We start from the raw sequence: 13,315 nt of genomic DNA, 5'->3' as shown, positions 1-13,315 counted from the left end.
CCTGTGAAGAACACTGATTCTGATATCTCAAACATGCGGGGCTACTAACAAGAAGTGACATTACCATAAAGGGATTTATAAAGATTATTATCTATCAAGGCTAAATGAGCTATTTTCTATGGAATCTCATGAAATTTTGAGCTGGAAGATGGAGACTAGCTAGTCCAACATTGTTATCTTCAGTGTCCCTTTAAGAGTTTGAGAAATATATTATGTGCTTACCGTGTATTGCTTCTGTAGTAAGCACTGGAAACAATGAATTGTTTCTGTCCTTGCCCCATGATGATGTCCTTGCCCCATGAGATGATGACCTAGTAAGGGAGGTAGACATCTTTCAGTATGGTGTGTGAGTTTAACAACAGAAGCATCCCAACTACAGAACCAGTGAAAAAGTATCTTAATTGACTGGGGATGAATGGAGGAGGCTTCCTGGAGGAATAATCATCTCATTTTAAGAGTAAAGGAGCAGGAATTAGATGTGTAGAGGAGGAGAGTAAAAGGACATTCCTGGCAGAAAGAATAGGATGGTCAAAGGCAAGCAAGTATGAATTGGTGACATATCACGTGAGTGACACATAAAAAGAATAAATGATCTGGATATAAACTTATGTAACATCTAAAATTTCTGAAGGTGTGAATCATGTGAAATATGTAGATGAATAAATATCAGAAGAGAAAAGATCCTTTCTTTGAGACCTTTTCCCATACAAATAGGATAGAATTAAATCTGGTCAAACTTTGATTTACTTTTCAGTGAAAAATTATGTGTAATTATATGTAAATTGACTCAAAATTTCTTCAATTTGTGTGTAAAAAACTAGAATGACATTTTGAATTCACTGGCTAATTTAAGAAATTTCCATTTTTAAATTCTCTTAAAGTTGAGAGATGCATATCAAAATATTTAGGAGTGAGGTGTTATGCTGTCTACAATTTACTTTAAAAGCCCACAGCAAAAAATAAATTCGATGAAATAAATATGGTAAAATATTAACAGGTCAGTTCTAGGTAATGTATATATATGCAATATTCCCTGTTTTATTTATGAAAAAAATTTTGTAATAAAAGGAAACATTTTCCCATGTCTATGAAAGAAAAGGAAAAGTAAATGCAAATACCTAGTTATAAAACGATTCAAGTAGTTAAAAACAAAACTCAAAATATTAATGGTCCTGGTTCGATTTCACAAATGTGGGGTTATATTGTGTTATGGGTAACTGTAGAACTGAAAAGAGACAAAGTTGGAGTCTCCAAATTTTAGATTGTTCTGTGTAAATATCACGGTTTGAGGAGCTTCACTAATAAGTAGTTTGTCCTGGCATACAGAAAAGATTACGAGGAATGTAATTAATGGTGTAATTTGTAAAGTGAGTCATCAGGCAATTAATTAGTTTCTTGCTAACTAATGAAAGTATTTACTCACATGAAATGTGAAATGATGATCAAAGAGGAGATGTTAATTAAGATCTCTCTGTATTATCTTTGTGAGGTCATGGCTTCCCCAATCCTTTCAACATTTGTGAATATTTATTATTATCTTTGTCAAAGGGCCACCAGAGAGATGAACACAATCTACAGAAACATTATTTTTTGGGAATGTTGGTTTTCTGAATTTTGGGGGTATGTGTGTGTGTCGGGTAGTATCTTGCAGGGAACTAGAAAAGTGTCCCCTTTAGAGCATGAAGAAAATGTCAGCAGATTTGGCTCCATAGCAGTTTAAAAACTACATAATTATAGAATAAACTGGTCATTGGATTTTAAACTTATAGTAAGACCTTATTCCATCATGTGGCTAACTCTTGCCAGAAAATATCAAATGACATTGCAGCATACATTTTATAGGGACAACTTGTTACCAGAACACAGGAACGCACAAGAAATGTTTGTCCACGTCCAATTTATGTAGATTGCACAATAGATATCCAGTAAAGGATCGGACAGTCCAGATAAATAAGGATGCATGACTCGTTAAAGACAAAGTGAATGGATGGGAAGCCATGTGGAATGTTATCAAAATACAGAAGAGTGCTTAGGGTAAAGTTGATGAAACAGACTGATTCATTGCACTCTGCTTAAACAAGAAAGGAAAACAAAATGCAGGTAATGGTGGAAAGAAGCCGGTGAAGCTGTGCACCAGAAGCAGGAGCCAGTGTGATGGGTTCCTGGGTTGCTTGTGACATGTAAAGGCCGGGCTTTTATTGTGTGAGCAAAGTGAGGCTGTTTCCAAGAAAACGTTCTCTTTTATAGGAACAGTGTGGGCGAGGGAAGACATTTTCTTTTTCTTCTTGCTTCAGCGGTCCCCAAAGCAAATCAAGTCATTTGTTTCCATGTGATATGGAGGACACTAAGAAGATAATTTCAGGTTTATGCTGGATTCTTTTCTGTACAGATCAGTGTTTGCATGACTATTCAAAACTGAACAAACAAGTTGATATCATGAACATTAGCTAGAACAAAATTCCTCAGCTACAGTAGTGCAACTGGTAACTGAAAAATTGAGAGTTATAATGGATAGTACCTGTAGTAGCAGAATAAGGGTGCCCAAAGATGTCCATACCCTAATATCTGTTGTTATGCCTGTGTGTGCTATATTACATGGCACAGGGGCATTGCAGGTGGGATTATGGTTACGGGCCTTAAAAATAGGGAGATTATCCTGGATTATCTGGATGGGCTCAATGTAATCTCATGACTTCTTCAAAGTGGCAGGAGAAGGTGGGCAAATAAGTAAGGGAAAAGGAGAGTGGAGGAGACACTTGAAATGTGAGAAGAGTTTGACCTGCCTCCTGACTTTGAAGATGGAGGAAGGGGTCATGACCAAGGAATGCAAGTGGCTGCTAGAAGCTGATAGCCAGCAAGGAAAGGGGGAGCTCAGTCCTAGTTGAACTCACTGGACTTCTGACTTCAAGAAATAGTGAGATAGTAAGTTTGGGTTATTTGAAGCCATTACGCTTGTGGTAATTTATTTTGGTAGCAATAGAAAAATGAATACAGCACTCATTAAAAGTACTCTTATTTTGAAATGGAGGATATGTTCTCTTCCTGGAAGTTCCCACACAGGAATGGAGAGGAGCCCTGAAGAACACAGTGTTGGCACTGACTGACTTTATCAAGTCCATGTCAAGTGCTGGGTGGCTAATGCGTGGAATAAAACAGAATTCCCCACCTTCAGGGTCCCTGTGGTTTCAGAAACCAATACTAAAATAACACTTAATATTGGACAGCAATGACAGCTCAGGTAAAAATATAGCAGGAAAGAGGATAGGGAATGTTTTGAATGTAATTCTAAATGGGGAAAGTTTATTCAGAAGTAACAATGTGAGTAAAAGTCTGTAGGATGGAGGGTGATAAGTGTTGAGGCCATGGGGGAATTGAACTGAGAGGAGAGCAGGAGGACTTTAGCTGAGATAAATAAATAGTGGGATCTTGAGGGGCTTTCAAACATTTATAATGTCTTTATAAGTCTTTAATGTCTTTATAAGACTTGGCTTCTGCTGGGAGTGAGATGGGAAGCCTTTTGGAAGATTTTGGCCTGTTTTGTGAATAACTGAAAGGAGAGGAAGAACGAATCTGGAAGCCAGATTTATGTTTCAATGAAAAATTTCTTCAATTTATGTGTAAAAAACTAGAATGGCATTTTGAATTCACTAGCTAATTTAAGAAATTTCAATTTTTAAATTCTCTTAAAGTTTGAGATGCATATTAAAATATTTAGGAGTCAGCTGTTATGCTGTCTGCAATTTACATTAAAATACCATAGCAAAAAATAAATTAGATGAAATAAATACGGTAAACTATTAGCAAGTGTCAATTCTAGGTGATGTATATATGTATGTGTATATACACACACACACACACACACTCACATATATACACTATTGTCTGCTTTACTTATGAAAAAAATTGTAATAGAAAGAGAACAAGTATTTTCCTCATGTGTATGAAAGAAAAGAAAATGGAAATGCAAAAACCTAGTTATAAAATGATTCAAATAGTTAAAAGCAAAACTCCAAATATTGATCCCAGTTTGACTTCACTAATGTGCGGTTATATTGTGTTGTGGGTAACTATAGAACTGAAAAGAGAAAGTTGGAGTCTCCAAATTTCATTTCATTTTTTTTAAGTTTATTTATTTATTTTGAGAGAGAGAGAAAGAGAGGCAGAGAAAGAGGGAGAGAGAGAATCCCAAGCAGGCTCCACACTGTTAGCACAAACTGACGTAGGACTTGATCTCACCAACTGTAAGATCATGACGTGAACCAAAATCTGGAGTTGGACGCTTGACTGACTGAATCATGCAGGTGCCCCAGGAGTTTCCAAGTTTTAGGTTGTTCTGTGTAAATATCATGGCTTGACAAGTTTAGACCATGGGTGTGACAATGGAGATTGTGAGAAGTGATTGGGTTCTGGATGCATTTTGTCCATTCAATCCCCTCCCCCCCCCCCCCCCCCCGCCCCACCGCCCCATTCTGTATCTTTATACTTGATTCTTGAAGAAAGTAGATTTTGTGAGAATTTTGTTTAAGATGAGTGTTAGACTTAAACAAATGTCTAGAATTATTGGTAAAAAAAAAAAAAGGATCACTGGTAAAAAGGCAAATCCAAATCTTGGAGCTTATCTGTGAAGCTCAATCTGTTTCATATATCATATTTTTTAACATCAATTTTTTAAAATCTAGGGTAAAAAAATGTAGCTACAACTATAGAAGCTGTTCACAATGAATTCCAATGTTTCTTATATATAGTAATTGCTATAACTCATATATACTGGAATCACTAAAATATTTTTAATTTATGCAAACCAAATGTTCTTATTAGTGGACCTTTAAGGAGGCTGTGTGGATGAATCTTAGGACATTTGCACCTAGTTTCACAACTACTGATTTGTTTTACATTTTACTGCAGGTATTTTGAGTGCATTTAGTGTCTGGTTCCAATTGCATTTTTGTTTATTTGCTTTTTAATTTTTTCCTTTATTAGAGGGAAATTGTTTCCCAGAATGGGATGGACTCATTTGTTGGCCCAGAGGAACAGTGGGGAAAATATTGGCTGTCCCATGCCCTCCTTATATTTATGACTTCAATCATAAAGGTATTAAATTTTTCTGCAATGATTAATTTGGAATAGAAATGTACTTTTCCCCCTAATGGATGCCAAGGGAACTGAGCAATCTCAATGTTTTTCTTCGTGTCTTTACAGGAGTTGCTTTCCGACACTGTAACCCCAATGGGACGTGGGATTTTATGTACAGTTTAAATAAAACATGGGCTAATTATTCAGAGTGCCTTCGCTTTCTGCAGCCAGATATCAGCATAGGAAAGGTAATGATATTGGGGTGCCTGGGTGGCTGGGTGCCTGGGTGCCTGGGTGGGTTAGGGATCTGATGATTTCGGCTCAGGTCATGATCTCACAGTTTTTAAGTTTGAGCCCTGTGTCTGGCTCCACGCTGTCAGTGTGCTTGGGATCCTCTCTGTCTGTTCCTCCCCATACTATCAAAATAAATAAACTTAAAAAAAAAAGGGAAAGGTAATCATATTTTTGTATTTGCAAACCCCTAAGGGAAAACAGAATAATATTTTTATGCAGTTCTTGGTTGTCAACTACTATATGTAAAAACCTTTTTATTCTGGGACAAAAAGATTATAAAAGATAAAAGTAAGTTTGGAATCTTTTTAGATATCTAGTTAAGGAAAGGTGTAGGACCTAAAACAATCTGTATTTTCTTTAGGCTAGAGTTATCTGGCTGAGATACAGGCATATATATTAATAAATATGTGTCGGTGTCTATTATGTTATAGCACATTATGTTTATATTATATTGTATTATGCTATATTACATTATATTATGTGTAAAAATTGAGATAGGTAGTCAGCAGCAGGATTCATGACTTGTTTTGTTACCTATGAATGGTTCCATCTCATTTCACTCTATATTCCTGAAGGAGATTTGTATTTTTAAGATGTATTTTTCATTTCATAATATTAGCCAGTAGGTGATTTCATTAGTATATGAAAGATTAGAGTTGTAGAATTACGGAGCAGCAAGGGCATCCTATAGGTCTGCCAGACGACACCTTAATTTTACACGTGAGTCAACTCAGAAGCAGAGACTTTGGGTGTTAGATTGACCCAGCTCGCTGATGACAGGATCTAAAGTGGAATCCTGTTCTCCAGATTTCTCATCAGTGCTGTTTACAGTACAGCAATCATATGTAAACTTTGGAAACTTCTAGATAATCAATTTTAAGTGATATATATGCTTTAAAAGTTGTGCTTAAATTCCTATCACTCAGCCCTCGTAGGTAAAATTCTTGACGTATATGCATATGATGTTAGGAGTGAATATGATAAATGGATGTATAAATTATTTCTGTGGTGGACCTGAGAACAGTCTATAATACATAAACTGCCAGCATTAGACATTTTTCTTTATGCTTCATTTTTTTTTTTTTAGTTGGGGGTGGTGAGTAGGGAGAGCAGTAAGGGAAGCGGTGAGTTGAAGATGTCTTTGATTTTGCACTACTAGGATTTCCTTTCTTAACTTTCTTCTTTTCTGACACATAGTGCTATCACCTTAATGAACTCTAGTAAGTTCCTGAAAGAACTTCAGCTTTATATTTCATTGTTGACAAGCTTCTTGCATAAAATTAGTCAATGTGAGGAGATGATGTATTCCACTATGGAGCTAAAACTAACAATGAGTTAATATTAAATGCTTCAAAATAATTTTAATTTCATTGACACAAGTAAACAGTATTTACTGTGATGAATTTGTTTGTGCATTAAATGATGATGCAAATCTTCCACAGCTTTTAAATGGCCATTCAGTTAAATCATGGTTTTATTTACACTGAACTCTACTCTTACAACTACTCTTTGTGATTACTATATATTCCAACAATCAAAGTAGCCAAGGATGGTAATACACCCAACTATGTACTAGTTCATGTGAAAATGATCTAAAAATTAACTGAGGAGCACTTGGGTGGCTCGGTCAGGTAAGCATCCAACTCTTGATTTTGGCTTAGGGAGTGATCTCCATGGTTTGTGAGTTCGAGCCTCATGTTGTGCTCTGCACTGACAGTGGGGAGCCTGCTTGGGATTCTGTCTCCCTGTCTCTCTGTTCCACCCTGATTGCTATCTCTCTCAAAATAAATAAAAAATAAGCTTAAAAATTAACTAAAAATTTTGATGAATTTTGTTAGCATAAATAATTTTATCTCAATTAAAAAGATAAAGAGTGTTTTCTATTGTTTACAACCTTTAAGCAATAATTTGAGAAAACTTAAGAAAACTAAATATCCCCTACTAAGAAAACTGGATATCTCCTGAAGTTTTGATATACTCTAGGGCAAAGTGATATTACTTATTTATGAGGTATTAATTCTTAATGGTTGTAAGGAGAGCTTTTGTATAAGGAATAAGAAGTAAAAACCAAAAGAGTGTGCATTAAGAATAAACATCTTTATTGGGGAAAATAAGATGAAGATATTTTACACATCTGTTGTTTTGTTCCTTAAATAATTTCCTTATTGTTGGCTTGACAAAATGAGACAGTTACTATTAATAAAAAGATGGGAAGGAACTCTTATGATAAGCCATAAGGTTATTAAATTTTTGAGAGTATTATACTTAAAATAGTAGTATACTCTAAAAATTACCATATAATACATCTCATTTCTAAAGGCTAAATGAACTGGAAAGCAATTTAGCAATATATATGAAAAACACTTCAAAGTGGTCATAACCTTTCATCTTATAATGTTATGTCTAAGGTTCGAGTATAAAGATTTGGACTGGGGGGAATTGAATGGACAAAATGTTCATTGAACCACTAATTATTATAGTGAATATTCTGAGGAATATAAGTTTTCAGTGAAGCACCTTCCAGAGAAGGTTAAATAAGCTTATATAAATGTTTTTTGTAAAGACTTTGTGGCCTTAGGAAGTGCCTTTGTTATACAGTTCACAGAAAAAAAAAAAAAACAGGTAATAAAGTTGTATGTATATTAAGAATGTAGATGTTCAAAACAATAGAAAATGCTTCATGGAGATAGAATGAAAAGAAATACACAAAATACAATGCTTCTTTTTGGTTGGTAGGAATTCAGGAGATTTTTCCTCCCCTCTCTTTTATATTTTACACATTATCCAAATATTTTCTATAGAAGGTTTTAATATTTTATTAATTGATAATAAAATGTAGTAAACATTTTTAAAAAGGAACAAGAGGCAAAATCTTTTGTTTCCAGTTAGGATGTAGGAAGCTGTAGGATGTAAGAATAGATTGAATAAGATGCAAAATTGTTAATTTGTAATAACTCATGATGAGCTACGGATGCCAAGAACTCTAAATGATCCTAATTCTGCAAGTGGGAAAGCCCTTCCTATAAGAGACCTGTGACTGCTGTTTATCGCTGGGTTTGTAGCAGAAGAGGAACAACCACACCATCGAAGGGAACAGAAAGAAAAGAGCCAGGCTTTTAAACCAACTTTTAACAGACAAGGGTTGGCACGAGGGCTTAGATTTCCAAGAAGTGAGCCACATTCACAGTGAGCTTTCACCCACCAACCAGTTGTTTCCCATGGGGCTTCACTGAGTGTGTGGAGGCCGTGTGCCAAAGGCTGGGGGTAGCACAAGTGGGCTAAAAGAAATCCCCCAAGAGTGTATAGGGTTCTCAGAATGAGAGGCAGCAGTTAGCCAAAGGCATAGGACAGAACAGAGGCCCCGTGGGGCCTTCACTAGATGCATAATTGTACAGCCCATATGCCAGGGAAGGGCAGGAGAGCAAAGCAAGATCGCTAGCAACTCAAAATGCTGACGGATGGTTCAAATAGCTGCACAAGTTCTGTGGCTTGGAAAATGTCAAGTGTGCTAAAATTTATATAATGGCCACTAGAGGCTGCTGGTGCTAAGATCTCCAGGTCTGCTGAAGGAGTCTTGATTCTGCTCTCGAAACCTAAAACCAGGATAAAAGGAATCACAAAAAACATAAAACAAAAAACTACAACAGAGCTCAACTCAGCTTAGCAACAGAGTAACTCAGCCTCCCTAAAGAACCCTGACAGAGGAAGAGGCCTGCTTTTCAGGCTGTTACCATCATATACTTTAGTCCCTGTTATTCAGTTGCTTATGGGGCCTGGAATGTAACACAAATTATAAGGCAGGAACCCAAAATCTCTAGTAAAAATAACAGCTGAAAAAAACCCCAGATGATCCAGATGTTGGAATTTGCAGATGAGTACTTAATAACTATTAGAAATATGTTAGATGATTTAGTGAAAAAGGTACATAACAGATGGAAAAATCAGATAAATAAAAACTTAAAAAAATAACAAATTCTAAAATTGAAGTATTCAGTTCAAAAATGAATTCATTTGATATTCAACAACATACTGGATACAGCATGGTAAAGGATCAATGCACTTAGGGGCGCCGGGGTGGCTCAATAGGTTAAGCGTCAGGCTCTTGATTTTGGCTCAGATCATGATCTCAGGGGATCATTACTTTGAGCTTCGAGTTGAGCTCTGTGCTGACAGTGTGGAGCCTGCTTGGGATTCTCTCTCTCTCCCTCTTTCTACTCCTCCTCCACTTGCACTCTCTCTCTCTCTCAAAATAAATAAGTAAACTTAAAAAAAAAAGAAAATCTTAAAAGCAGAAAAAGAAAAATGGCACATTATATCCAAGGGAATAGCAATAAAAAAGATGCCAGCCTTTTAGTCAGAAACAATGGAGGCCAGAATACAATGGGATAACATCTTTAAAGTGATCATATGCATTAAGATAAAAGTAAGAAAATGATACGTTGCAGACAAAAAATATGAGAGAATCTTTCTCATACCTTCAGTATAGGAAATAATCAAGAAAGTTCTCTAGGGTAAAGAGAACTTTACCAGACGGGAGCATAGATAGGTAGGAAGGAATGAGAGGTACTGGAATGGGTATAATGTGGATAAAAATGACAGACTAGGGGTACCTGGGTAGCTCAGTTGGTTAGGCGTCTGACTTTGGCTCAGGTCATGATCTCACAGCTCATGAGTTTGAGCCTCATGTCGGGCTCTGTGCTGACAGCTCAGAGCCTGGAGCCTGCTTCAGATTCTGTGTCTCCCTCTCTCTGCCCCTCCCCAACTTGCTCTCTCTCTCTCTCTCAAAAATAAATAAACATTAAAAAAATTTTTTTTAAAAATCACAGACTAAATCAATAAACAAAACTATTCTTATCATTATTTATTGCTGTTTTATATCTAATCTTTATATCTGTATCTATAATTTAATTCATTTAAAAGTCTATTGACTGCTTAAGGCAAACATAATAGTCTCTTATTAGGGTTTATAAATTATGTAGACAAAATCTAAAAGGGACATAGTCTGGGAAGCAAAATTGAGTGTACAATTGGAAACTTTAGTTTGTGAGATAGTTCAATATTATGTAATGTAGGCTCTGATGAGTTCCGGATGCATAATTGCTAAAAAATAACACAAGTGCAGTTTTAAGAAATAATTGGACCCCCGCTCCCCAAATGGAAGGTAAGGAAGTAGGTATAGAGGAACGAAGAAAAGGTAAGACATCCAGAATGCAAATACCAATGTGTTATATTTAAACCCAACCTTAGCAATGATTGTATTCAATGTAAATGAAGTAAACAGTCACTTAAAAGGCAGAATGGGTAATAAAAGTATGGCTTAATTATATACAGTCTTAAAGAAATGTACTCTAAATAGAAAGATACAGATGAATGTGAAGATAATAGATTTGTTGATATCAAAAGGGGGGATAAGTTATATGCAGAGCATACCTTAAGCATAAGAGAGTTGGTGTGACTAACTAGACTTTTTTTTTTTTAACCAAACAAAATTTTATTTTATTTATTTTTTTTTAATGTTTATTTATTTTTGAGACAGAGAGAGACAGAGCTTGAACGGGGAGGGTCAGAGAGAGGGAGACACAGACTCTGAAACAGGCTCCAGGCTCTGAGCTGTCAGCACAGAGCCCGACGCGGGGCTCGAACTCACAGACCGCGAGATCATGACCTGAGCCGAAGTCGGCCGCTTAACCGACTGAGCCACCCAGGCGCCCCAAAATTTTATTTGTTTTTAAAGGTTCTTTTCTCCTCACTCTGCATTTGACCTTGTAGCCTCCCAAATGGTTGACACATATCTATGGGTAAAGACCCAGCACAAATTCATGCTGAATGTGTTTATAGTCAGGGTTTTTTCAGGCACATTTTTTTAATTTATTTTATTTTATTTTTTAAATTTATATCCAAATTAGTTAGCATATAGTGCAACAAGGATTTCAGGGGTAGGTCCCTTAATGCCCCTTACCCATTTAGCACATCCCCCCTCCCCAAATCCCTCCAGTAACCCTCTGTTTATTCTCCATATTTAAGAGTGTGACTAAGTAGACTTTAAGACAGTATTATCTATGTGGAAGGACATATAAGAATGATAAAAGAATCCATTTGCCAGGAGGAAATAACAATCCTAAATATGCATGCATCTAAGGGCTTCATAAAACAAAAATTGTCAAAGCTAAAGGGAGACATCATCAAATCCTATCATATTGGAATTTATAAAAATGCCATTCTGTCAGTAATTGGTAAAACAATTAGGTAAAAACTTCCATAAAATATCTTTCAAATAATTTGATTAAAATGACATTTATAGAATACAATAGCCAAACACTACAAAATTCACATTCTTTTAAAATACACACCAAAGGTTCAAGTGTCAATAAATCTCAAGATTAAAATCATACAGAGTCTATTTTCTCAACACAAAAGAACTAATTGAATTCAGTTAAAATAAAATATGTAGACAGTTGACAATATGTGTTGGAAATATGTGACCCATGGCAAAAGTTTAAACTGAATAATTATCAAAGCTGAATATATCAAAAATTGGGGGAAACAGTAAAAACAGAGCTTTTTTATAGCTTTCAATGCTTAATTAGAAAAGAAGAAAGGTAACCATTCAATAATCAAAAGTTCCACATTAAACTGTACACAGTAATACCTACAACAAAAGGAGACATCAAAATGGAATTCTACAAAATTTTCAAGTAACCCCACAGCGTGGCAGGAAAAATAAAACAGAAATGAAAAATAGAACAACAGAAAACAAAAAAATAAAATAATGGACTTAGCCTTAACATATCAATATTATATTTGAAAAGTGGTTTAAATATACCAATTAACAGAGATTGAAGAAATCTATTAAAAAACATGATCCAAATGTATGCTGTTTACAAAGTTTGGAACATTTCAAATATAATGCTATACATAGGTTACATATGTACCATAAAATACTATTTGGCATAAGAAAGAACAAACTTGATATATGCAACAGCTTGAATGGATCTTGAGGTCATTACTCTGAGTGAAAAAACCAATCTCAAAAGGTCTCACACTGTATGATTCTATTTCTATAACATTCATGGAATTACAAAATTTTTTAAACTTAAAATTTTTTAAATATTTATTTTTGAGAGAGACAGACAGAGCACGAGTTGGGGAGGGGCAGAGAGAGAGGGAGACACAGAATCTGAAGCAGGCTCTAGGCTCTAAGCTGTCAGCATAGAGCCTGAACTGGGGCTTGAACTCACAGACCGTGAGATCATGACCCGAGCCGAAGTTGGAGGCTTAACCGACTGAGCCACCCAGATGCCCCTGAAATGACAAAATTATAAAGGTAGAAAACAGATTAATGGTTGCTAGGTGTCAGGGATGCTGGGGAAAAGGGGGTAAATGTGACTTTAAGGGACCCCACTCTGTGGTGGTAGAATAGTTCTGTATCTTGATTGCATTGCTGGTTACAAAAATTTACATATGTGGTAAAATGATGTAGAATTATAAACACACACATTGCACCATATCAAATTTCTGCCTTTGACATTTTAGTATAATTACGTTAAGATGTAACCACTGGGGGATACTGAGTGAAGGATACATTGGACGTTTTTTACTATCTTTTCCAGTTTTTGTGAATTTATAATCATTTAAAAAAATTAAAAAGGAATGGATCATTGATTCATGTAACAATATTGGTGAATATAAAGAACAGTATGTTGACAAAAACGGTATATACTATTTAATTCTTCGTCTAAGAACGGTCAAAAAATACATGAAGTACATGAACAGATGATGCCAATTTGCGATGACAGAAATTGGAACAGTAGTTACAAGGGGATGAATGGTGGGTGGGTTTCTGGACTCTCAAGGGGCACAGCACAGCTGGTTTGTCAAACCCATCAAACAGTTCATTTGAGATCTGTATTTTATGTAAATGACAGCTCAATAAAAACTTAAAGAAAGC

The 13,315-nt window shown here is 35.6% G+C and overlaps 1 protein-coding gene across 2 annotated transcripts in view; it reads left to right on the top strand.

Moving 5' to 3' along the window:
- Nucleotides 1-13,315, top strand: part of LOC132671885 (parathyroid hormone 2 receptor) — a 115,587-nt gene that overhangs the window by 58,655 nt on the left and 43,617 nt on the right. For both annotated transcript variants that reach the window (XM_060623281.3, XM_078450943.2), the window contains exons 3-4: nucleotides 4,981-5,091; nucleotides 5,200-5,321. In XM_060623281.3, coding sequence (XP_060479264.2) covers nucleotides 4,981-5,091; nucleotides 5,200-5,321 — 233 coding nt within the window. The remainder of the gene's footprint in view (nucleotides 1-4,980; nucleotides 5,092-5,199; nucleotides 5,322-13,315) is intronic.

Source organism: Panthera onca, chromosome C1 (genome assembly GCF_046562875.1).
Source record: "Panthera onca isolate mPanOnc1 chromosome C1, mPanOnc1 haplotype 2, whole genome shotgun sequence".
Lineage (NCBI taxonomy): Eukaryota > Metazoa > Chordata > Mammalia > Carnivora > Felidae > Panthera > Panthera onca.
The sequence above is the reverse complement of the archived record's forward strand: the minus strand, read 5'-3'. Positions and strand labels throughout refer to the sequence as shown.